Source organism: Malaclemys terrapin, chromosome 8 (genome assembly GCF_027887155.1).
Source record: "Malaclemys terrapin pileata isolate rMalTer1 chromosome 8, rMalTer1.hap1, whole genome shotgun sequence".
In the NCBI taxonomy this organism is placed as follows: Eukaryota; Metazoa; Chordata; order Testudines; family Emydidae; genus Malaclemys; species Malaclemys terrapin.
The window spans coordinates 44472510-44499176 of NC_071512.1; the positions used below are offsets into that span (position 1 = coordinate 44472510).

The window sequence follows — 26667 nt, forward strand, 5'->3', positions numbered from 1 at the left end:
ATGTGGGATTTGCATTTTTAGTGTCCGATTGTAACTCTTCTACATTCCTTTCCCTCTAACAGTAAGTTGGCTACTGTATGTTTCGCTGGCTAGAGAATGTAGATATTTACTTACTGAAACTTCCAAACAAATTTCTATTTAAAAAAAAATCTTTCTATTTCTGTTTAGGAAGAAAAACCCAACCCTCTCTACTGTTCTCATCCTTGTTCCCAAAAGAAATATGACAAGTTGTTTTTCTTAAGTTTGGTAGCAGATTCATCAACATAAAAGATCTCAAATACTGAAAATTGTCTTGACTTACGGTCTTCCTCTCAGCCATTAGAAGGAAGATAGACACCGGGTATCCCTGAGCAAGGTGCAAGGGAGCCTGTTGCCCCAAGCTGTGGTGCAAAGCCCCTGCCACCTTCCTCCAAGACTCTACTAGGAAGAACGCAAGTTCTGCTGTATGCTGCTCTTTAAACAGGCTTTTCAAAAAACTACTCCTATGGAATTAAGTTTGTAGCAATGTAGTCTCACTTTTACTGGAGTCCAAATGCAAAGAATACTCCAGGGAAGCTGAGAGTTCCGTCACCTCAAAAGGCCAGCTAGACTCTTCTCACCACCTGGTGGTGGAAGTCGCATTAGCCCATCTCCAGAAGAGTCAAAATGCTGGAAAAAGTTATATTCAAACCTACATAGGAAATGGCATAGTTCTTTCACAAAGTCTGTGCTCATTTTAGCTGTAAAAACTGTATACACCTCTTTCACAACACTGCTTGAAAGGACGAAAAGAGAAAATTAAAAATATATAAAATATCATTTATGCTCAACATGTTTAGAAAAAATCAAAATGGATTGCTGGAATTAGAACGGAACTATGAAGAAAATGAGGTGTGGCACACGTGTTCTGAATGTCCCTTTCTGATCCTGACCCCACCCTAATTTGTCAGTAACGTTAGCCAAAGACCAAAGCCAAAGGAATCTACAGAAAAAGTAGGGAAAGAGAAATGGCCAGGAAAAAAAAAAATGGCTGACATGGACAGGAAAATATTTTGTTGTTTGCAGTGTTATTGTGGCTATATCGGTCTGAGGATCTTTTACTGGACCAACTTCAGTTGGTGAAAGACACAAGCTTTCAAGCTTGCACAGAGCACGAAAGAATGCCTCTTTCAGTAGCAAAAGTTGGTCCAATAAAAAGATTCTCCCCCTTCCCCCCCATCTCTCTAAGGAAAATACAGAAATCAAGAGATGTTGGTCAGTTGGGAATTCGTACCAACTAATCTAAGGTCAGAAACACTAATTAGCTAACTGTCTTGGCAGTCTGTTAATTGGATTTTGCCAGCTCAATTAAAAACACATTTGAAACATACTACAGTTTATTTTTCCTTTTCAGGGCCATTCACAGAAGCAGCCTGAGCAGCCACCCATGGCGCAAAGTTCTCCCAGGCTGCTGGACACATGCTTGCAAGGCAATGAAATAGTTTGGGGACATAAAACATTGCGTGGAGTGGAGGAGGAAGTGTTCTGTGTTCTCATCCCAACCCCCTTTGGGATCAACGACTACAGTAAATTCAGATTCTCCCCCTGGCTTCTCTTCCTTCTTATTCTTCCCCTCTTCCAAATGCAATCTGAACCAGCAGTGGTGTCAGTGCTAGCCTGCCCCAAGGAGTTTAACAAAACTTTCCACTGGAAGGGGTATCTAAGCAAACCTCCGCTACCCAGCTGAAGATCACTTCCGTTTAGCCCATGACCTCCCCCAGAAGTTTAGCCTGTATGTCTCACTTACTACCAGGTACACAGTCCCGGGTCTGACTCCACCTCTCCCAGGAGCAGGCACCACGTGCGGGGGCCAGATTCCAGATCTCTAGGACACTGTTTTTCCTTTTTCAGTGCCATGTTTGAAATTGAAAGTGTAGTTTTCAGGGATGGGGGGGAAAAAGGTAAGGAGGTTGAAAGGGACAGGCAGGTATTACACCACCTATTATGAATTTATTGGAGGGCAATTGTCTCCTATTCTCCCCACTCTCTTCAGCCCTTTCTTTTCATTGCTCTCTCCATGCTCCACACCCACACGTTTTCTAAAACTCTCCATTTCTCTCCATCTTCTATGTCTACTAAGTTTGTTATCATTAAAACAGGTCCTTACTGTGGTAACAGAACACCTTCATGAAACCTCTCTTATTGTGTGAAGTTTCTTCCCAAAATGCCTGCTCAGTTTTAAAAATAGCCAATATCACTCAGCCCAGAATTCTGACAGTTCAAAGGGAAAGTTACCAGGGTTCTAATCACAGATTTGCACCTGAACTGCTGCATGACTGTGGGCACGTCAGTTCACCCATCTCTATAATGGGGACAAATATACTTCTTTCCTTTGAAAAGTGTCTCAAGATCTGTAGGATGAAGAGCACTAAACAACTAAGTATTATCAAATAATGAAACTAACTAGGCTTTCTAAACTTGCATTTTCAATTGGCATTTTCTCAGCTACCTGCTGCTGGTGACCATTTTCTGAATTCAATGGGCCTTGTTTGACACCCTGTCCATTTGGCAGCCTTAGGTGAGACTCGCCATGTTTCTAGTTTAACATTCTGAAAAGAAAATTGAATATTCAGCAAGTCACTTTTTTAAAAAAATCTTGAACATGAATATCAGATTCAATTTAATTTTCTGACTATTAAACAAGTATTAAAGGAGGTTAGAAATGTATTTATAAGGAAGCTTGATCAAGGAACAGATTCCAGTTTACAATTTGCAAGACCTGTTGTTTTTTTTAAACAAATTAACAGCTGTTGCCATAATGTTTTCAATCAATAGATTTTTCCTGCCTGTCATACTTATGTAACATTTAAGTCTGCTCAAAGGACATCACCCCCCTTGCAGATGTATGTAATACTACTATCATACAAAATTCACTTTTACTTCTCCATATAAATAAAATTTAAGAAAAACTTGCTAATAATCTCTGAAACGAAGCTCCCAAACTGTCAGGTCAAATTCCAACAAGATTGCTGACACCAGTGGGCAGCTCAGAGATATCAATTGTAACTAAAATTAAACACACATAAATGTGTTAATATAAGATTACAGTTGCACAGTTTAAATTCACAAAAATACCAGAAAGTAAGGACCAAGGCCTAAATCTTAAGGAGATACTAGTGGTTTGGGATGCCCCAATTTTTAGGTGTTCAGTTGGAGACATCTTTTAACAGGCCCGACATCCAGAGGGTGGGTGCTTGACATTTCCTGAAAGTCAATCTGGATAACCAAAAATTGAGTCACTATCAAAAATGTAGGCCTAGGGTTCCAATATAATGTTAATTCAGACAATTTAAATAGCTTCTATATCATATGATATATATATTCTACAGCATCAATAATATAAGAGGTGCATTTAAGTCAGAAAAATAAGAATATAAAATTTTCAGTGTGCACAATGACAAACTGTCTTTGCATCCATCAGGCTAGAAAGGGAGCGTATGTGCACTAACATCATAGAAGAGATGAGGCTCCAATGACCTCTGCTAAAACTTCAGCAGATGTCCACTGAGTTTGTTAACAAGTAATTTTCCAATTGTCTAAAATCTTTGTTTTCTCTTTCCCAGGCCTACTAGAGCACATGCTCCTCGTTAAGGAGAATGGATAAAGATTTTGAAGGAGTCTCACTACCACTGAAAGTCTAATCCTAGCTTCAAATCTGACGCTTTAGCAGTTATGCTGTTGCATTAAAAATAGATTGGTTAGAAAAAAAATTAATTTATGAATGGATCCAAAAAAAAAAAAAAGGGGGGGGGGTGGAAATCTTCCAGAAATTAACTTTGAAGAGATACCAACTAAAATTTTAGCCTCAGTAGATAGTTCTAGAAAATGACCTTGCAAAAATAGGGCAAACTGTTTTGCAGTCTCAACTATAATAGTTGCTAACAGTAACTTCTATTACATATTTCAGTTTATTCTTGTCAACAGGTGAACCTTAATCTTTGAACTTTCAGACTGCTGGGCTGACAAAATAAGTATGGTCTTCTTTATAGGAGGAGGAATGGTTTAGTGTTGTCACAAATATATATTTAAACAATGGGCTTTGCCTGCTAGAGCAACAAAAATTTTTACAGCAAAATGAAAATTGCAGAACCAGACAATTTTATTGACCTTAATGTTTTTTTAGTGGCCCTGACAACACCCAGTGAACTTCAGAAATGAGAAAAGAAGAAAACCTCATAATTGGGCTACTTGCAGAAAGCCACCAATACTAAACTGTGGCAAAATAACCCGGTGAAGCTTTGCAATTTGCAAAATGGATTCATACCTCCCGTTCCAGATATGATTTAAGGGATTCTGTCTCATTTAACAGAGTAACGCTGCATTTGCCTCTAAAAAAGAAAGAAATTACATTTTATGAAAAAATATATTAAACTTATGAAATATACAATGGCATTACTAACTTTTACATAAAGTTTATTCTTTACACAGGAAGAATACTGGACCAATATTGTACTGTTTCTTCTTGATTAAACAGTTCTAGAAGAATTAAGTCATTACCTTATGTGCGTGGCAGGTAAAGATTCCAGCTGTCGTGAGAGAAACAGTTCTCGATGCCTTAGCTGGTGCTTCTGTTTCTCTGGTAAATCAACCATTTCTGGGTTTTCCATCTCTTCTTCCATTTCCCCTAGTTACACAAGGCGAAAAAAAAGCTTAATATCACATATTGCAAACGGTACCTCTTAGCCAATCGGAATGTATTGCCACAAGACCACGATTAAACCATAAATAACCACAATACATGGTACTTAAGCCATTTTCCTCTTTGTCTCTTACTGCTGCAGCCCAGAGCTGCAGCCCATTGAAGTAGGCAGCTCACAAACCACAGCATTAAATAGAGTCACAGAACAAGTGTGAAGATGCCAACTAAATGTCTAGGGCCAGCCTTGCCAGCTACTGTAATGGCACTACTAATATCCAACAGCAGGCAGTGCTATCCTGTTTCAATGGCTCTTACCCATAAAATATGGTCATGACCCATTTTACTTTTTGATCCATAATTCTTTCGTACCATAGATATACTGTCCCAAATTCACATCTACATGCTAAACTACATCCACGCTGATGCATAACTTATCTGCAACACAACTGGATCCAGGCAATGTCCTAGTGGGAAATGGTTGCTAGAGGGCATTGTCATTAGTGACACCATCTTTCACTTATGTTAGATACAGCATTTGGAGTCAAGCTACTCTAGGAAAGGGCACAGCATCCAATCATGAGAGGCTGAAGAAGAGGAAATTTTTCCCTCTACGGAATTCAGATCAGCTCCTGCATTCGTCATGGGAGAATTTTTGGATTGTAGCAGATTGAGCTGTTAAATCTTATATATAACAAAAACTCTTTACACTACTACTCTCAAAAAAAAGTTGAGCAATCTTATGCCTGCAGTGTACTCCAACAGTTGTTGCCAAGAAATATTCCTTCATCCCTCCCTACTCTTAGAACTTACATACACAAATCTGACTGCTGTATAGAAACATTGCACACTCAAAAATTTTAATTTATAATCCTCAAATTAACCCAAACCAAGGCAAATATAAAGGGAATATCTTAATTTTGTAAAATGTTAAGTTGCACACTTGGTTTTAAACCGGCCATTCTGCTAAAGAGACTAGCAAAAATCACATGCCTCTCAGATTCTATACAGTTTATTTCACTTTATTTTACCATTCTGAAACAAGAGCTGGTGTTTTATATATCCATCAAGTAAGCTTCTCTAATGAGAAAGGAAAATGCATAATGCAGCATAATTAAACCAGGAGTGTAATAGTTATTACACTACATAAGCTGTTAAACATACAGCAGTGGGCATTTATACCAGAGGTGGGCAAACTACAGCCCGTGGGCCACATCCAGCACGCAGGATTGTCCTGCCCGGCCCTTGAGCTCCCGGCCGGGGACTCTAGCCCTGGCCCCTCCCCCGCAGGTACGCCGCCGTGCTCTGGGCGGCTGGGTTGCGCGCTCCTGCCAAGCAGTGCGGCAACGTGTCTGCCTCCAGCCAGACAGCGTGGCTGCCAGACATGCTGCTCTGAGCAGCATGGTATGAGGGGTGCCGGGGTTGGATAAGCGGTGGGTGGTCCCGGGGGGCAGTCAAGGGACAGGGAGCGGCTGGATGGGGCGGAGGTTCTGGGGGGCAGTCAGGGGATGGGGAACATTGGGGGGGTGAATAAGCATGGGAGTCTCAGGGGACAGGGGTGTGGATAGGGGACCGGGAACAGGAGGGGTTGGATAGGCATGGGGTCCCGGGTGGTGGTTAGGGGTGGGGTGGGGTCCTGGGAGGGGGCGATTAGGGGACAAGGACAGAGAGGGATTGGATGGGTCATGGACTCTGAGAGGGGCAGTCGGGGGGAGAAGAAGTAGGAGGGGTCGAATAGGGGGTAGGGGCCAGGCTGTTTGGGGAGGCACAGCCTTCACTACCCGGCCCTCCATACAGTTTTGCAACCCCAATGTGGCCCTCGGGCCAAAAAGTTTGCCCACCCCTGATTTACACTGTAATACTTTCCTAGGAAATGGAACACAGGATTTACATTTGTGTCACAGTTGTATGGTTTCACAATTTATTCACTTAAGTAAACTGTTTTAATAGAAAACTCATACAATGGCTGGTGACCCACACTATCAATACACCAGCAGTAATCCATAAACACATCAGCAAGTCATAGGCCAAGCTATTTGAAAACTAGTGAACAGAAAGTATTAAAAGAAAACATGGAAAACCCCCATCATGCTTACATTTGAGTGTGTGTCTAGAGAACAAGAAATCTGAGCTATTGAAAACCCTCCAATTCTAATTTTCAAAAGCAATATAACCTCATACTAAAAGGCATCTTTTAAAGAGATTGGAGACAGACGTGCTATGCTGAAGAGCTCAAAATAATTCTCAATGCCTTGAGTACAGTGGTTTTCGAACTGGGTCATGAATGGAAGAGCGGCAGCGGCTCTGGTCAGCACTGTCAACCGGGCCGTTAAAAGTCCCGTCGGCGGTGCTGCCCAGCTAAGGCAGGCTAGTCCCTACCTGTTCCGATACCGCGCTGTGCTCCGGAAGTCGCCAGCAGCAGGTCTGGCTCCTAGCCGGGGGGAGGTGGGGGCGGCGCCACAGGGCTCCATGTGCTGCCCCTGCCCCAAGCACCGGCTCCACACTTCCATTGTCCAGGAACCAGCCAACAGGAATTGGCAGGGGGTGGGGGTGGGGAGAGTGCCTGCGGGCGAGAGCCACGCAGAGTCATTTGCACACCTCTGCCTAGGAGCCGGACCTGCTGCTGGCCGCTTCTAGGGAGCAGCGTGGTCCACGGTGCCAGGAAAGGCGGGAAGCCTGCCTCTGCACCCTGGCTGCGCCGCTGACTGGGAGCCACCAGAGGTAAGCTCGTGCCCCAATCCCCTGCCCCAGCCCTGACCCCCCCTAAACCTGGAGCCCCCTCCTGCACCCCAAAACCCTTATCCCCAGCCCCACCCCAGAGCCTGCACCCCCAGCCTAGAGCCCTGACCCCCTCCAATACCCTGCCCCCTCTCACACCCTGAACACCTCATTCCCGACCCCACCCCACAGCCTTCACCTCCACACCCGAACCCTCTGCCCCAGCCCTGAGCCCCTCCCACACCCCAAGCCCCTTGTACCCAGCACCGTTGGGTCACAGGCATCAACAATTTTCTTCAACTGGGTCACCAGAAAAAAAGTTTGAAAACCACTGCTCTGGTGTATTTGAAAACTTCATGCCTTTTTAAAAAAAAAATGTGTATTAATCACTATTTGTCAATCAAATCTACAACATGCAAAAATGAAGCCTAGCAAAACAAATTTAATCTCAAACTGCAATTTTCTTCATCTTCAACCAAGAACTTAATCCAAGTAGTGTTTTATTTGTTTGGCTCATTTTTGTAATGTAACATGAAGGCTGTGAAGCACACATTTCCTTTTGCGCTCGCCCTGCTGTTCACAGCCTTCCAAAATAAAAAGGCACAATACAGTACATTTGAAAGAAAGACTTCATATAAGGTAACAATGAAGAAAAGCCCAACACAAAATTGCTAAAGCTTTTGAGTATAGAAGTGGGTAGGAACTCTCTGAATAAAAACAAGCTGTATGCAAATATATTTGCCCCTCTTGCTGAGACCCCTTTAATATTGAAAAGCATGAACCTGATGAATTTAGACATAATAAAAGTGTAGAGAACGTAGGATGAATTCAGTACTAGTATAAGCAAACGGTCAACACAAAGCCCTCAGCACTACACTGAAGTTGTGCAGGGTTGGCCATGGGTTCAGTGACCACACAAAGGTACCTTTGCACACGCAGAAAGACTCCGCAACTGCACTGGGGGCTGTCCCTGGCCACAGATTGGGAAGCAAATTTCACCTTTGAAGCCTAGGTGTGCTTCACCCTCACAGCTCAATTACTCAGATGTTACATAAATGCTGTGGATTACCACCCTATAGAATGACTAAATGAGGAAAAGGCACTATTATAGCCTTTTACAGACCAATTCTCAGACAAATTTGACTGCTTTTATGGTAGTTACAGAATAAGTGACTATGGAACACAGTAGATGCAATATACTTGGATTTTAACAAGCATTTGATACATGGTCACACAGGATTGGAACACTCAGACTGAAAACTAAAAACAAACACTTTACACAAACAGGAACATGCAATATAGCAAGCGTAGGGAGGTGCCCAAAGGGGTTCTGCAGGGATCTCTATTAGGTCCAGTTTTATTTAACATCTGTATTAACAATTTGGGGAAAGGATCATTACTAGCGCATTAAAAAAGTTCGTGGTTACTATGTTGGAAGGAAACTGCAACACTAGTCAAGACAAAGAAATAATAAGGTGAGATACAGACAGATTGTCACTTCTTCTATCCAAGTTCTTAATCAACTTGGAAGAGTGAAAGCTAATACATGTAGGGGAAATTAATTAAAAAATGCAGATCTACAATTCGAGACGCAACAATTATAATTATGAGAGACCTAGAGGCAGTGAGTGGCAAATGAAACATCATCATATGTACAGTGTCACTGTAATAGTAACTATAAAGAAGAGAGAGACAAGCTTGCAATGCGATATGGATCAATGCGTGGAGGAGTATATATAAAAATCAGAGAGGGAGGAAGGACTAAACGCCTTTATATTCTAGATGTCACATTACTATAAAATATTAGCAACTGGAAAAAAGCTCAGAAAAAATACAAAAAGCAAGCACAAGATGGACTAAGATTAAAAGAGCTAACATACATCTTGGCTAAGCAATAAGAAAAAGGGAGGCAGGACTACAATATTTGGAGAAAAAGAATTTAGCATAATATTCTTAGTTTAAGTAAGAACGATAGGATGAGAAAATAATGAAATAAGAGAAAAAATGTAGGCTGGATATCTGGAAAAAGCTATTTAAATCAGTGCTATTAACCTACGAAATCATCTAAGAAGTTCTGGAAGCCCTATCACCTGTGACTTTCATAACCAGACTGGACAAAAACATTAGAAGACATACTGAAAGAATGCTGTATTTGCATAGATAATCCAATAGGTCTTTTCCATGTCTAATGAGCCTATAAAAAAAAAAAAAAAAAAAAAAAAAAATCACATGGGACCCTGAGTGGTGTGTAAGCAGGTAGTTATTTTGTTTTTTAATCTCTACCGAGATAAACACAGTTATACTACATAGGAATTTTTTTTTTTTTTAAAGGCGTAGTTCTATTGGGGGACTTCAACACCCATGTGAGGAACGATGGAGATACCGGGAGGGGAGTGAGTGGGAGGAACGGCCTCCCTGGTGTGGACCCAAGAGGTGAGTTGTTATTGGACTTCTGTTCTAGTCATAGATCAGGGGTTGGCAACCTTTCAGAAGTGGTGTGCTGAGTCTTCATGTATTCATTCTAATTTAAGGTTGTGTGTGCCAGTAATACATTTTAATGTTTTTAGAAGGTCTCTTTCTATAAGTCTATAATATATAACTAAACTATTGTTGTATGTAAAGTAAATAAGGTTTTAAAAATGTTTAAGATGCTTCATTTAAAATTAAATTAAAATGCAGAGCCCCCCGGACCAGAGGCCAGGACCCGGGCAGTGTGAGTGCCACTGCAAATCAACTTGCGTGCCGCCTTCAGCACGAGTGCCATAGGTTGCCTACCCCTGTCGTAGATTCTCCATAACGAATACCATGTTTGAACATAAGGTTGCTCATAAAAGTACTTGGTACCAGAGGACTTTGGGCTGAAAACTGATAATCGACTTCATAGTCATCTCATTGGACCTAAGGCCATATGTTCTGGAAACTCGGGCGAAGAGGGGCAGAGCTGGCAACCAATCAACAACTTGGTGGTAAGTTAGATCCGATGCACAGGACCCCAGACAGACAGACAAACAAACAAACAAACGTGGGAGGCCCAAACAATCAATGCGAGTTCCCTGGGAATATCTGGTGGAAGGACTTCCGTTCCCATCTTCGGAGGAACATCTTCTGCATTCCGGGTGAGGTCTTGGACATTGAGTCTGAATGGACCATGTTCAGGGCCTCAATCGTTGAGGCAGCCACAAAAAGCTGTGGCCTCAAGGCGGTTGGCGCCTGCCATGGTGGCAACCCTAGGATCCACTGGTGGACTCCAGTGATGAGGGAAGCTGTCAAGTTGAAGAAGGAGATCAATGCTCCAAGCAATACCCACAAACTGGACTCCTGATATGGCTGAGAGGTACCGGCTGGCTAAGAGGGCTGCAGCTGTGGTAGTAGTTGAACCGAAAGCCCAGGCTTGGGAGGAATTTGGAGAGACCATGGAGAATGACTACAGTATGTCTTCAAAGGTGTTCTGGCAAACCGTTTGTTGCCTTAGGAGGGGTCAGCAGGATGTTGCTCACACTGTACTCAGCAAGGGTGGTGAAACGCTGACCTCAGTTGAGGAGATCATTGAGAGATGGAAGGAACACTTTAAGGAACTCAACTCGATGGACATGTAACCCCTTTCAGGATGCAAGCACCAGAAACCTCCAGTGAGACTGGATCTATTTCTGATGCTGAGGTCAATACAGTGGTAAAATGCCTTCATAGTGGTAAGGCAGCAGGGGTCGACGAGATTTGCCTGGAGATGCTGAAAGCACCGGATAATGTTCGGGTGTCATAGCTAATGCGTCTCTTCAATGTTGCGTGGAAGGCAGGTGCAGTACCTCTGGACTGACAACCCAGGGTGGTGGTCCCAATTTTTAAGAAAGGAGCCCAGAGGGTGTGTTCCAACTACAGGTAAATCACACTCCTCAGCCTCCCTGAAAACATATGCCCCCTATCCATCCACCACCCTCCCACTTCTTGCCCCTGATGCCCCCCCCCCAGGACCCCTGCCCCATCCACCCCACCCCCTGTCCAGCCCAAGAGGTAGATCCAAGGTCTTCCTAGTAATGATGAAACCAAAAATCTCATTTTAGATTTTGTTTCAGATGAATTCTGAACCGATGATCCACTTCCAAACTTTGGGGAGGCAGAGTCAATTAAGACCTCATTCATGAGGCTATACTCAAAATGTATTCACACTCGCTGCTGGTGTAGAAACCACACAGACTTAGCAACTTCCTCAGGCAAGCAAACATCAGGCACCTAACATATTGGTCTGATAATGACATCTTCCTGCTATAAAATACTTATTTTTAGAAGCTTTGAAACTTCAGAATATATCATCGTGTAGGCCTGACAACTGAACAGTAGCTGCTGAAAGTAGATAGCAAAACTGCCAATAACTACTTAAGCTATTCAACTGGATGATGGGATGGATTGCACTCTCAGAAAGTTCGCAGATGATACTAAGCTGGGGGGAGAGGTAGATACGCTGGAGGGTAGGGATAGGTCCAGAGTGACCTAGACAAATTGGGCCAAAAGAAATCTGATGAGGTTCAACAAGGACAAATGCAGAGTCCTGCACTTAGGACAGAAAAAAATCGCATGCACCGCTACAGGCTGGGGACCGATTGGCTAGGCAGCAGTTCTGCAGAAAAGGACCTGGGGATTACAGTGGACAAGAAGCTGGATATGAGTCAGCAGTGTGCCCTTGTTACCAAGGAGGCTAACAGCATATTGGCTGTATTAATAGGAGCAGATCGAGGGAAGTGATTATTCCCCTCTATTCAGCACTGGTGAGGCCACATCTGAAGTATTGCATCCAATTTTGGGCCCCCCCTATAGAAAGGATGTGGACAAATTGGAGAGAGTCCAGCGGAGGGCAACAAAAATGATCAGGGGGCTGGAGCACATGACTTATGAGGCGAGGCTGAGGGAACTGGGCTTGTTTAGTCTGCAGAAGAGTGACAGGGGGATTTGATAGCAGCCTTCAACTACCTGAATGGGGGGTTCCAAAGAGGATGGAGCTCAGCTGTTCTCAGTGGTGTCAGATGACAGAACAAGGAGCAATAGTCTCAAATTGCAGTGGGGATGGTCTAGGTTGGATATTAGGAAACACTATTTCACTAGGAGGGTGGTGAAACACTGGAATGGGTTACCTAAGGAGGTGGTGGAATCATCATCCTTAGAAGTTTTTAAGGCCCAGTTTGACAAAGCCCTGGCTGGGATGATTTAGTTGGTATTGGTCCTGCTTTGACCAAGGAGTTAGACTAGATGACCTCCTGAGGTCTCTTCCAACCCTAATCTTTTATGATTCTATACTATTAACAACTATTCATTTATTTTTATGAACTGGGACAAACTAATGAAGCATTGGTTCTGTGACCACTGTTGCCAATGGCAAAAGAAGAAGTTGAGATGGTTAGGAGGAGAGGGTCTTTTACAACTGTTTGGAAATGTTCCAGTAAATAATAAATGCATACATGCTCCCTACCACTTTATTGCTTTAAAGTGTTTTCCTCCTAGTTTGTTAGTTGTGGCATACAATCTTTATTGAGGAGACCAGCAGAGTAAGTTACATAAAACAGACGTGTGTTCTGACTTCCTGCGTTCTCCCTGCAATGTCAATTGGATAGAATATTTATTCTTTGTTTCCTGTCCCAAACTGTTGTGCAGTTTTGCTGTAGACCTGTTAAATAGGAATTGTGTTCCAACCCTGAGGCAGCTACATTTCAAGCGATTCCTCTGAATAATTTATGAAGTGATTATGGAATCTAAAGAATGGAAAATGTGAGAAAAGGTATAGCAATCATCCTTATTCAACCATAACCCCAGACAAGTTTCACATCAGATGGTAAAAAAACCTAAGTTTGCAGTTCAGACATAGGAATCATATTCTATACATTAGGTACAAACTTATAAACATCATTGCAGAAGGCACGTCACTTCTCCTCTTGGAAAATGGCTGCAAAATAAAACCCTTGCATCTTTCTTTTAGTTTCTGCAGTTTCAAGTATCTGATGGATTATACTGAAAATTTTATTTTATTCCTATTTACTTTACTTAATGACATTTATTTACTTGAATATCAGCGTCATTTTTCTCTCCATCCCTCTATTTTAAGTGAGAAATAGATAAAGGTTTTCCTAAATTGCACATTTGAGTTTGACATATTTGCCCATTATTAGTTTCTTTTTCATAATTATATCATTAGTAGGTCTAAAATTATAAAGGCATCAATAGCAGACTTACACTTAGAAATTACAAGACTGATTGAATCCAGAAGGGTCTGCAGTCACACAGCTTCATTAATCAGCTGAACAAAGGCAGTTAAAAGATCAGTGATGCAGATACGTACATCTACTGCGAATGCAACAAAATGAGGCAGCAGGACACTTTATGAAAAGGGATCATTATGTAATCAATTCAGAAATCAGTGACAATGTTGATTCTCTCTGATCAAGTATTTGTATTAGAATTTTTGTAGGAAATTACGAGTAATTTCATTACAACATGCAGGCTATTTATAGTCTTTTCTAACATAAAATTTTTATTAGAAATTATATTTAGAAAGTATTGATTGCTAGCCAAAAGCATATTTTTACTTTTTAAAAGGAACAATTGAAGCCACACAAAAAAGACTGTTAAAAATATATATTTGGGGGATGGGGGGGGGGGAAATGAACTGGTGCCTCTACCAAAATAACACAACACAGAACAACTGTAGAAAAGGAAATCTAAACTGACATATATTGTCTCTGTTTCTGTGATGTTTCCATTAATAGCACTGCTTTATAGTTGGCTCTTCATGCCAGTCTTCCAAATAGCTATGAAAGTGAAGCAATGCTCTAGTTTCCATTTGGATCAAAATTGTTCATTTCATTTCAAAAAGAAAAAAAAAAATCTGTACTTGCAGGTTCAAAGAATGGTTAATGGTGGCTAAGAGCAAGATTTCTCATCTTCATCCTCAAAGTTTCAACAATTCTTCTCACTTCTTTTACTAACGTATTGAACTGACACACACATTAATGAGTCACCATATTTAGTTTGTTTGCAGGGAGGTTTGTATTAAACTTCAGCATTCCTAAGCAATGGAACAGCTCTGGCACTAGAGAGAGAGAGAGAGAATCAGTAAAACTATGGATTGTGACCAAAAAAAAAAAAAAAAAAAAACAGGGGTAGGCAATCTATGGCACGCTGATTTTCATTGGCACTCACACTGCCCGGGTCCTGGCCACTGGTCCGGGAGGCTCTGAATTTTAAATTTAATTTTAAATGAAGCTTCTTAAACATTTTTAAAACCTTATTTACTTTACATACAACAATAGTTGTGTTATATGTTATAGATTTATAGAAAGAGACCTTCTAAAAAATGTTAAACTGTATTACTGGCACACAAAATCTTAAATTAGAGTGAATAAATGAAGACTCAGCACACCACTTCTGAAAGGTTGCCGACCTCTGACCTAAAATATAGCCAAATCTCATATCAGTACCATATGAATACATAGACCAAGATGTAATTATATGAGTACAGCACACAGATTTCATTTCATTCAAACCTATTACGAACAATATGAAAAAAGCTATTTTGAAGGCAGAGAGCATGCCCAGGTCTAGTTTTACTGGGTCTTTCCAATGGCATGATGGCAGTATTCAGAGGTGTAGTACTCAGATTTTTGGCTTCATCATTACTAGGAAGAAGATGGATCTGTAAGGCACATATTTTAATACTTTTGTCAGCACTCATGTCATTAAACAGGTTATTTTTCCTCCTTTAGAGATAGAGGCACCCCTTCACAGTAACGTAATCCATCTTAGTCCTAAAATTTAAACTCACCTAAAAAGCACCCATCCATTGTAGTATTTCAGCTGTTTTGGAAGGAAGTCAGATTTTTATGACTAGTAAATGTTTTTGTTATTTCTTGTTTGATCGAGGACTTAAGTAGATGGCTAGCTAATCTGTAATTTCCATATCTATACTTATGCTATTTTAGGGAAATTTAAATGAGACATCAAATACTGGGAAAAAAGCATGTTAAAATATTGTTAAACTGTTTCTCTAACAAGTGCACGGAATTTGTACTCTATTGATCTGATAGTTCATATAGGCACAAGTGAAAATAATTTCACTAGATGACATTGAAATGTACGCACATTTCAAAGTGCTTAGTATCTGATGTTATAAAACAGTAATAGAATATTTAAAGACAGATAATAGTGACAACCGGCATCGATATTGAAAGATTTTAAGTTGTAATTTAAGGAAAACCTATGTATAAGCTTCTCCCAATTACTCAAACACTTCAGCCACAGTTTAACTACTCCCCCCCCTTTTTTTTTTTTTTTTTTAAATAAAAATGACAAGGAGTATCTCTCTGGAATATGCAGAGTAACAGGATACTAGAAGAAACTACACATGCAACTAAGCTCCATTGCTAAGCTGGGTATTTGCTTTTCTTTTTAAATTAACTTCTCTCTCTAATTAAGTAGATATGCCACACATTCTGCTTATGAATCTCTGTTATAAACAGATGAGCATACAGTACTACAAGATGATACATATGTGTGGTCAGAAGGCTGAAGGGAAAGACTATGGAATAGCATACTGAGGAATAGTTTGTGAGCATGCAAGTAAAGATTGTCATAAGGCACACACACAAGGGAGGCCAAGTGAAGGTTGCATAAACAAAAAACTTTGAAATATCAGAAAGTACCAATGCTTAATCATGAAACTAAAAATTCTCATCTATTTTTGAACAGAATTATTACAGTGTTCAAATCACTAAGCAGTAACGAGCTCTCTTCAGACCTCCATCCAGCTGGGAAATTATTAACCTCCTAACAGAGGCCATAAATTCCAGACATCACATAATGGTGGGATGTCCCCAGATCACTAACTTTTAGAAGTTGTACTAAACATGCTCAAAGGCAAATTTGATGATATTCACAATTTTAACTCATTTTTTAAACCTGTCAAAAGAAAATTTCTGATAGAAAACTAACAGGCCATGTTTTAATGGTCTCAGATTTCAGTTATTGGCAAACAAAGTATGACCAGTTTTTTTTGTTGTTGTTTAAATGTAAGGAATGTATTTCCCTTTCCCAAGCAACTTAATAGTTGGTGTAACTTTCCTCAAATGTTTTCAAGAAATTCACCTTCATGTAGACAGAGAGACAGGCACTTTTATTCAGCCCAAAGGGAGAGTGTGAGAAAGGTATGTTTAATAATAGACGTTGCGCGCGCGTGTTTTTTTTATATTATATATATATACACACACACACACACCCCGACCCCCCCATAACAACCAAATGACACCCAATTGACTTTTCAACAGGCCTTTGTTTCTTAAATGAAAAGGTCAGAACTCAGCCAACCAAATGATACAACTAATTGTTGGATACTACTTAGTTGCTTAGGATGGGGATCATAAATTTACATTAACCTAGCTCCAAGATACATGCAACTTTAAAATAGCATCACCACATCATCCAAATGTAGAAATTAAAATCAATGTTTTAAAATAAACAAGCTTACTTGCATGTTTGTCAGCCAATACAATAAGCGTACTCGATATGTCCCTTCGTCTATAGAAACACACCACCTTTGCTTCCACATTTCCATTGGCCGTCTGTAACAGTGAGCAGAAAAATTATTCTTGGGCATAAATAAAAAACTGGATCTCAAACTACTAAACTAGAAATCCATTAAAGTATTTAGAAATTTTAGCCATAAGTACTCTAATCAAATACATAAACCTTGCTATGAATAGAATGCATTTCTATAGAAAATGAAACACTAAGCAAGTGTTCTGCAGTTCTACAATATTGAAAAATGGAAGTTACCATACCAGAACAAACCATTGTTCTAAATCCCATTTCTTGTTCTCAATCATGGTCTATACTGGATGGTATAGAGGAAAAAAAAGAAGATCTCACAAGGCTTCTGAGAAATTAGACTGGGCTGTACACAAAGGATGTCGGCAGGAAACTCCTTCCTGCCCTCACACCCACTTATCTTGATTTCCTGAGGCAAGCGATTTTAATTAACCTTATCTGTAGATTAAGCAAGGATTTAGCCAAATGGACTGGATAACCTCTTACAGTAATGAAGAAAAAAAACCCTACACAGGATCAGATTCTGATCCTGTCTCAAACGTAGTAGAACCTTATTCCACAAGTGTCCCATTTACTCTAAAACGGATCCAAGTGGTGTCAGCTACTATTCAATAGGAGTAAGGAGATCAGAATCTGGTCTTTTCTTTGTAATTCTATTTCTTCTGCAGAATTGTCACACCGAGGTCTCAGGGCAGCAGTTTCAGTAGGAGAGCAAACCAGCCTCACACTGAGGATTGCACACTGCCCGAAAGAATAATTTACCACTCTTACAACTTTCCAGTCAATTCCTAATCTAGTGGGAACCAAAAGCTTCGCAGAAAAAAAAAAAAAAAAGGTTAGCCAATCAAAGCCAACTTTTGAGAAGTTAATGTCTCAAAAAAGTACAATAAAAAAATTACGTTGCAAAGATAACTAACAACTCCAAAAGGTTCTCCTTCTCGGTCCCTTCAGAGTTTGAAGGGATAGAAAGAATCCGTCAAGTTGATAGCACATGCGCAAGGTTCTCCCAATTGAAGAGTAAGTAGCTCAAGAGTAGTTCCAAAAAGAGCAACAATAAAAATGCAACAGGCAGCAACATTTTTGTCAATGACAACTATATGAAAAAGGATGAGTTTTTGTATGTGTCTTTTGTTTTTCTTAAAATAAGGTAATATACCTAACCATTTTTTAAGCTGACTGTATATTTCTGTTCGTAACAAACAGGCTTGCTCGCATAGTTTTATCTATTTGCATGAACTCTGAGCAGATCTCAATTCTCTTGTAGATTTCTCCCCAAAATGCCTGAATGATGAAAACAAAACTTAAGCTACAGTATCCCAGAGCAGTGCATTGATGAGTTCTGCAAGATCTAGATTTAAATCTCAAGGCTGCTTAGACCGGCAGTTTGGGGAACAGAGATGTAAAAGCCCACCCAGAAAATCAAAGGTGAATGAGGAGTGCCATTCCATGCACAAGAAAATAAAAGGCCAATATATAAGGTAGCTACTAAAACCTTAATGGTGGAAGGACAACAATCAAGATCTTTAATTTTATCAAATGATCTAGAATTAGAAACATCAGGCAACACTTATATGCACATGTACAAATGATCCTAATCAGAGACATAGAGGTCTCTGGTGCTAGGCTTTAAGACTTTGACCAAGTTTATCTTAAATATTTAACAATTTTGGATTATTCTGAAAATGTGAGGACCCATAATCCAAGGCACAAGATGGCAGCTTTCTAGATCTGGGTTGAGAATTTGACCCTCTTTGTAAGACTGGGAGAAAGGAGGAAAGTTTCCCAGGAAACTGTCAATAGATCCAAACACCACACTTGGTCTGGAGCCATTAAGATCTCAAGAATCCTGACCCACTTACTTTCCTCAGAACTAGAAGTGTTTATATTAGTGGAGAAAATGCCTCTCTTCTTGATAGGGATTATGACTTGCTATATGCATCTCCCAGAAATTTAGTTCCCTGACCATTCTAGAAGAAAGACTTCAGACACCGATACTGCCGCAAGACAAACAAGTCTATCTTTGCGTATGTCTACATTGGCAGTTACAGCGCTGCTCAGAAAATACTGAAGGGAAACTGCTGCTGTGTGTTCACACAGTCAGCTGCCTGTGCATTAGCGTGTTCACACTTGAGGCACTTGCAGTGGTATTCGGAGCAGTGCACTCTGGGCAGCTATCCCACAGAGCATCTCTTCCTCTTCTGCCGCTAAGAGTTGTGGGAAGGCAGAGGGGGTTGTGGGGCATCCTGGGTCCTATCCCAATGGCCCGTGATGCATTGCTTCACATCTCAGCAATCCCTGTGCTTCCATCCGCATTTAGCGCCATGTTTCAACTGTTCGTGTACTGCGCACTCTGCCTCTTTGGTCTGCAGGAATGGATCCCGCACTGTTGACCAATATGCTGCTCGCTCTCACTAACATGTCACGAGTGGCAGTGAGGCAAGAGCAATTTGACATTGATCTCGCCACGCCTCCTAGTTACGACATGAGATTTCTTGTGGCATTCACAGAGGTGCTGACCACAGCGGGATGCCACTTTGGGGCTCGGGAAACAACCACTGAGTGGTGGGAATCACATGGTCATGCATGTCTGGGATGACAAGCAGTGGCTGCAGAATTTCGCATGAGGAAAGCCACATTTGTGGGACTGTGTGATGAGCTCACCACAGTTCTGCAGCGCAAGGACATGAGAATGGGAGCTGCCCTGCTGATGGAGAAGTGCATAGTGATTACACTGTGGAAGCTGGCTACTCCAGACTGCTACCGATTGGTCGCTAACCAGTTCGGAGTGGGAAAGTCGACCGTTGGAGTCGTGTTGACGGAAGTGTGCAGGGCCGTTAATCACACCCTGCTCTGAAAGACACTGACTCTGGGCAACGTGTGTGACATTGTGGATGGCTATGCACAAATGGGTTTCCCTAACTGCGGAGGGGCGATAGATGGCACACATATTCCAATTCCAGCACCAGACCACCTAGCCACCGAATACATCAATCACAAGGGGTATTTCTCAATGGTTCTCCAGGCGCATGTGGGTCACCGTGGGCATTTCACAGACATTAACGCAGGCTGGTCCAGAAAGGTGCATGACGCACACATCTTTTGGGACACTGGCCTGTTCAGGAAGCTGCAAGCAGGGACCTTCTTCCCGGACCAGAAGATCACCCTAGGGGAAGTCGAAATTCCCACTGTGATCTTCGGAGACCCCATCTACCCCTTAATGCCGTGATTTATGAAGCCATACACGGGGCACCTTGACAGCAGCAAGGAGCGATTCAACAACAGGCTGAGCAAGTGCAAAATGACTGTGGAGTGTGCTTTCGGCCATTTAAAGACCCGCTGGTGCTGCCTATATGGGAGGCTGGACCTGGCAGATGACAATATTCCTATGCTTATAGCCACATGCTGTACGCTCCATAATACTTGTGAAGGAAAAGGTGAAAGTTTCACTCAAGGCTGGACTGGTGAGGCTCAGCGCCTGGAGGCCGAATTGGAACAACCAGAGACCAGGGCTATTAGAGGGGCACAGCATGGGGCCATAAGGATCAGGGATGCCTTGAGGCAGCAATTTGAAGCTGAAAGCCACTAATATTTGTTGCTATGCTTGGGAGTGCAGTGCTTGTAATGCTAGGAGGGGATTGTGATTGGTGCAGACGATGCAACATGAAGGTTTAAGAAAATTGCGTGTTGCTTTGCGGGGCTCTGTTTGCTTTCAATTCATGGAATAAAGATTGCTTTCAAACCAAAACAATTATTTTATTTAAAAAACAACAACTGGAGAAGAGAGAGAAAAAAAAAATCAGCACTGAGGGGGATAGGGGAAGGGAGGGTTTGAGGAGTAGGTGGGGTTCCGGGACGGTTAAAAATTTGTGTACGTCCAGGTATCATATCCAACCTTCTCCTTTGGAGTACAGTGCAGTGGGTACTGTACTTCAGCAGGGTTAAACTGCAGAAGGATGGGTGTTGAGTGCAGTGGGTACTGGGAGTGCACGGTGCTGGACTGTGGCAGGGGAGGAGCATAGATTGGAGCCAAGAGGTTGATAAGAGTGTGTTAGCGGTGTCTGAGGGACGCATTGGAAAGAGTTTCGTGACAGCAGCTGCAGGGGAGGACGGGCACGGAACTGCTGGGTTTGCAGTGCTAGTAGCACCTGGAGCGTGTCTGCTTGGTGCTCCATATTTTTTAAGAGCCTCTCCAGGGCTTCGTTCTGGCACGCCACATTCTCCATTCGGTCCCTCTTCTCGCTGTCCCGCCACTCCTTCAGTTCCTATTTTTTGGCTGCGGAGTGCATCATGACATCACACAGAAAGTCTTCTTTAGTTCTTCGTGGCCACTTTCTAATTCTGCGCAGCTGTTCAGCCAGCGATAAAGAGGGAGGCTGGGCTCCCAAAGTCATATCTGTGAAGCCAAAATGCAACATTTTACCAAAGCAGTATTGTTTGCAACAGAGACCACTGATTCAGTGCTTTAAAACACAGCCAGTACTCAAACTGGTTACTAACTGGCTGACCCCTGGCAAGTGTACATGAGCCACAAGCCCCCCAAAATGGTGAGTAGCCGCAGGGGCAGGGGAAAAAAATCAATGTTCCAGGACCATACTGTATACCGGGCACGTGGCTCTTGGGGAAAACCAGTACTGTGGGCTAGGGGCCTTATAAACATTACTGTCCCCACATTTTCCACAAGCTGTGTTCATTATGGACGATAACTTGCTGCTGAGGGTGAGCAGGGAATCAAAGGAGGGTCTTCTCCAAGACTGTGGCTTCCACCCTGGCCCTTATGTGGCTTGCCTTTGTGCAGCAATGGTCCCCCCCACACCCCCGGCTTCTTCCCTGCCCCCCGTGACAGCAGAGTGGCGTGGGAAAGTTACCCTTAATGGGGCAAGAAACAAAGCAGCTCTGCCAAAAAACCTGTGGCAGTGGACTGCCAGTATCTCCATGAGAGTTTCCTGGAGATCTCTGAGGCAGATTCCTGTGAAGTGAGGGAGTCAATCAACACCCTGTTCCGCCGCTCAGACCAGGCATGTGGTGGTACGCACATCATACAGACACAAGCCTGCTTTTTGCAACCTTCCTGCTCCCAACAACTCGCTTCAGAGATTCCCAAAATCAAAGCCACTTACCAAAGGCCTCCTTCTCCTGTTTGCGCTTCACCAAGCTCCGACAGCTGTGACTGGCTAGCCTCCTCTGGGATAGAGAAGAGCTCCTGGCTGCATGCATCTCTGACCTCAGAGCCTCACTCTGCTTCTGGGGGTCCCCCTCCCCCTCCACATCTTCGTCCAAGATTTCCTTCTCCTGGCTCAGTCCACTCTCGACTAGCAGGCGAGCCACCGAAGTATCCACAGTGGCCTTCACGGTGGAGGTGGGTGTCGCAGAGTATCACGTCCAGCTCTTTGTAGAACTGGCAGCTTGTGGGCGCAGCACTGAAGTGGTGATTTGCCTCCCGTGCCTCGTGGTAGTCATTACACAGCTCCTTCACTTTGACCCTGCACTGCAGTGTGGCCCCTTTCTGTCATGTATCATGAAATCTGTCATTAGGTATAATTCCCACAGCTAGAGTGCAGCTGGGACTGGACAGCCTCCTCTCCCCAAATGCTGATGAGGTCCAGCTGCTTGGCTTTGCTCCAGGCCTGGTGTGTGAAGCAGGCATGGTCACCTGGAAAGATGCACTGAGACCACTGCATGCATCACTGAGCAGTCAGGAAGGGACTTTCAAAATTCCCAAGGAAAGTAAGGGGTGGGGCTCACGGTTGGTCACCTGAGGGCAGGGCAGTAGAGTTCAAACTGATGACCGGAGAGACAAGAATAGGCATTGTGGGACACCTCCCGGAGGCCAATCGCAGTGCTGTAATCAACCAGGGTGTCTACACTTTTGCACTGCGGCGCTGTAGCCCCAGTACAGAAAGCTCTACACCTCTCATCAGGGTGGTTTTTTACAGCGCTGCAACTGTACAGTTTCTGTGCACTAAGTGGGTTGGCAGTGTGTACACCTTGGGAGTTACAACACAGAAAGCTGCTTTACTGCGCAGAAACTTGCCAGTGTAGACAAGGCTTTTGATAACCTCCTCAATATGGGCTAAATGTGGTTATCACTGTATCCCCCATTAAGGGGACACAAACTTCCTCCACAGGAGACCTGATACCAAAACAGAGTGATTACAAGGATGACCTGGACTTCACATCCACTACTCCAGATCGCAAATCTACAGGTAACTTTTGAAGGATACAACAACAAAGCAGCTTTAAAAAGGACAAATTTCCCCACAACCACTGAATTTCCTTAGCCAATTTCTGATGGCAACTGGATGATTTGGGTCCAACCCCAAGAAGATGACACCAAGTTCCCTCTGCACAGACTGCAAGGGACTGAATAGAATTGTACTTGGAGTTAAATCTAAAAGGATACTGTGTGGTAGGGACAGCAGTTGAGGGCTTCAGAACAGGCGCTCTGTGTTGAAATTCATCCTCAGTACAAAGGGATTCAGATTCCTTTCCCCAGCCCCCTTATAACCTTTCATCTGCTCTATTGGAATGGCAGTGCCTATCATGCTGCTTTTTCACCTCCAAGCAAGAAGGAATGTTCTGAGGACTAAGAACAAACAATAATACACCAGCTCCAGGGACCATGAGAAGAGAAAGATTTCAGCTGGTTGACTTGAGGATCTGGTCTACTTCTTCCTCATAAGAGAGGCTCCCAGGGAGTTTAAACCACAAGGCTCTTCATCCTCTCTCCAGGTCAACTAATATTTCACCTTTGAATCAAACAATCACAACACCAAGAGTTTAAGAACTGCAGACTAAACCTTGCCTGACAGGCCAAAGTGGGAGGGTAGGGTCACCATCAGGATGACTTTCAGTTTGTGTTCTCTGGCCTTTGTAGACAGCACATGACAAGCACCTCTTGAATGAGTGACTGTCCCCAGATACTCCAGGCAATGATCAGGTGGTATAATATTTTGTAGTTGCTAGCAGCTTAAAAAAAGATACTGCAAATTATTGCAAACGGATAAAGAGGGAGGAAAAGTAGATGAAGTTATTTTCAATTCAAATAACATCAGAAAATACAGCCAACAGTTTCAGACACCTGGGAAAATACATTAGCACTGCATTACCTTATTGAGTTCTTCTATTCTTCGTATCAAGTAAGGGTTACTTGAAGAATTTTCAAAGTAGACGTAATCTGAAAAAATACAGAAGGAAAGCAAAAGTTAAGAAGTATGTTTTAGTTCGAAGTATAAACACTTGAAATGGCCTTGCTTAAAAACCCCAAATACACAAAATGGCACTGCACTACTTTCATTTTAGCAGCAAGCACAATTCCAGTGACCCATCTAAATCCAGTAACTAAAGAGATGCATAATCATAATCCAGTTTAATGTCACTTAACATTTAATATAAGAAACTAGTATTAATGACATTTGAAGGCTGTAAAATCCCACCCTCTAAAAGGGGTAAGTTACAAAAGAAGTTCTCTTGCTACCTGTGCATTCAGAAAGCAATGTTTAAGATATCTTCCTGCAATAGACCATGTCCCCACATACAAGTCCCTTTACTTGCCTCTTCTCTCCTTCCATATCAAGTTCTAGCTTCTTGTCCTTGCCTTCAAGACTTGGCTTAATTCTGTCCCCCAGCCTGTCTCATCCTCTCTCCCATTTGCTTCACCTATGAATAATGCCTCATTTCTCTTTTGTTCTCTTTATTTGATTCTTATTTACCCTTATTTCTATGCCTGAAACTGCCCCTATCCACAGGCACACCCTCTCCTTCCTAATCTCTCACCAAAATTTGATTCTTCTGTAAACCCCATAAATATAACCCATGTCAGTAAAAGTGCTGTCACCATGCATATGACTTAATATTAATCCCTCATGGGAGTGCGGCATGGGAACTCCTAACTCTGAGATTGAGTAATAATATCCAGCTCTTATAAAGCACTTTTCATCAGTAGATTCAAAGCACTGAATAAAGAGGGTTAGTATCATCTCCATTTTACAGATAGGGAAACTGAGGCACAGAATGAGACTGTGACCTGACTAAGGTCAGATAGTGGGCCAGTGGCAGAACTGGGAACAGAGCATAGGTCTCCTTTGTCACAGTCTAGTGATCTGTCCCATAGGAAAAAACTTCTCAGCACTGTACAATTAGAGAGTTCAAGACAGGAACTGTCTCCAAGACCTTGTAATTTAAGACAAAAATATATGAAAGGTGGGGGAATGGGATACAATCAAATACACTTAATTGTTATATGCTCCTACTTTAAGTTTTAGCAATTACATAAATATATTTTAACTGCCTGTAAGACAATGAGCTCTCTCACCAGCCCACACACCAAAGAACACTTGCCAGCTACAGGATTCTAGTCCCTCTTTTTTCAGGGCGTTGGTTTTATTTCAAAATAAAACCACTTGGCATATGTTCATATCAGTTATGCTCTTTTCCCTGACTTGGGTCTCCTGCAGGGACCAATCTACTTCCTACAGCAGGACACTCCACAAGCTGTCTGCCTGGGACTCAAGGAGAGCCTCTCTGCTCCCTTTTCCTTCAGAGTCAGCTTCCAACAGGATTACACTATTCAGGCCCTCTGCCCGAGAGTCTCCTATAAATTGGGTTCTTTCCCTCCACCTAGACTACCTCCCTGAATTTTTCCTTAGCAACTGAGCTCTTGCTCATTTTTATGAGGACTAGGTAATCTTCCACCTATCACCTGATCCCTAACCTCTGTGGGAGGCAGTGATTAGTCAGAGATGGGGTTGGGCCAAACTCCCCTTAAAGGGCCAGCCATTCTGTGATACTGGCCCTCTGTCCAGCTATTAAGCATTAGTGGATTTCTTGTCCAGGTCCAACTAAAGTAGCTCTTGATATCAATCTACTAAATCTATCATGGGGGGGGGGGGGAGAATCCAAAAGGAAGTTGCGTCTCACCTTTATTTTGATTTTAAACTCAATAACCCCTCAGGGAAGGAACCGTGTCTTACTCAGCCCTGAGCATGCTGGCAGGACCTGCCATGATGATATGTTGGTTGAGGCAATGGCACTTTCATAGTTATAACTGAAAACAATTCTCAGCTAAGTCTGACTTTGGCCCCCATATTAAACTCATAAAAATGGTCTGTAATACCAGAGTTTCTTCTCTTTTCCCTCTTGTTCAAGGGGAAAAGAAGAGTACAGGGTTTCTCTGCCTCTGGAGTGAGACACCAATGATCTGATGAAATTCTCTGCTGTCAACACTGGTTCTCCACTTGTGAAGTAACTCCCTGCTCTCCATGTGTCAGTATATAATGCCTGCATCTGTAACTTTCACTCTATGCATCCGAAGAAGTGAGGTTTTTACTCACGAAAGCTTATGCCCAAATAAATCTGTTAGTCTTTAAGGTGCCACCAGACTCCTTGTTGTTTCTGCTGCAAAAGTAATCTGGGCTGAATTCAATGGGCGCAAGGATAGAAAAGAATAGGAGAGCATGCTCAGGCTTCACTGAACTGAACCCTGGTCCCACAACATTCCCTTCTAACTGCCCACAGTAATGATACTCAACCGCTGATTAGACAGCCTTTTTAGGGCACTGCATGTTGGAGTCCACAGGTCTGCAAGTTGTCTAACTGAGCGAATGGAGCACTAATCAGTGCAACAATTCACTTGTCAATCTATGGGTGCTGGAGATCAGTGGGGAGTGCTGAGCTAATAAATCAGAGTTGACTAGATCCCCTCTCAGCAGCTAGAC

At 42.4% G+C, this 26667-nt stretch overlaps 1 protein-coding gene across 11 annotated transcripts in view; it reads right to left on the reverse strand.

Moving 5' to 3' along the window:
- Window positions 1-26667, reverse strand: part of LOC128841594 (metastasis-associated protein MTA1) — a 367485-nt gene that overhangs the window by 81542 nt on the left and 259276 nt on the right. For 10 of the 11 annotated variants that reach the window (XM_054036784.1, XM_054036783.1, XM_054036782.1 and 7 more), the window contains 4 exons: window positions 24061-24128; window positions 16875-16968; window positions 4516-4642; window positions 4283-4346 (listed from right to left, as the gene is read on the reverse strand). In XM_054036784.1, coding sequence (XP_053892759.1) covers window positions 4283-4346; window positions 4516-4642; window positions 16875-16968; window positions 24061-24128 — 353 coding nt within the window. Of the gene's footprint in view, window positions 1-4282; window positions 4347-4515; window positions 4643-16874; window positions 16969-21099; window positions 21400-24060; window positions 24129-26667 lie in introns of those variants that run through there. The other variant, XM_054036791.1, reaches the window with a different exon arrangement.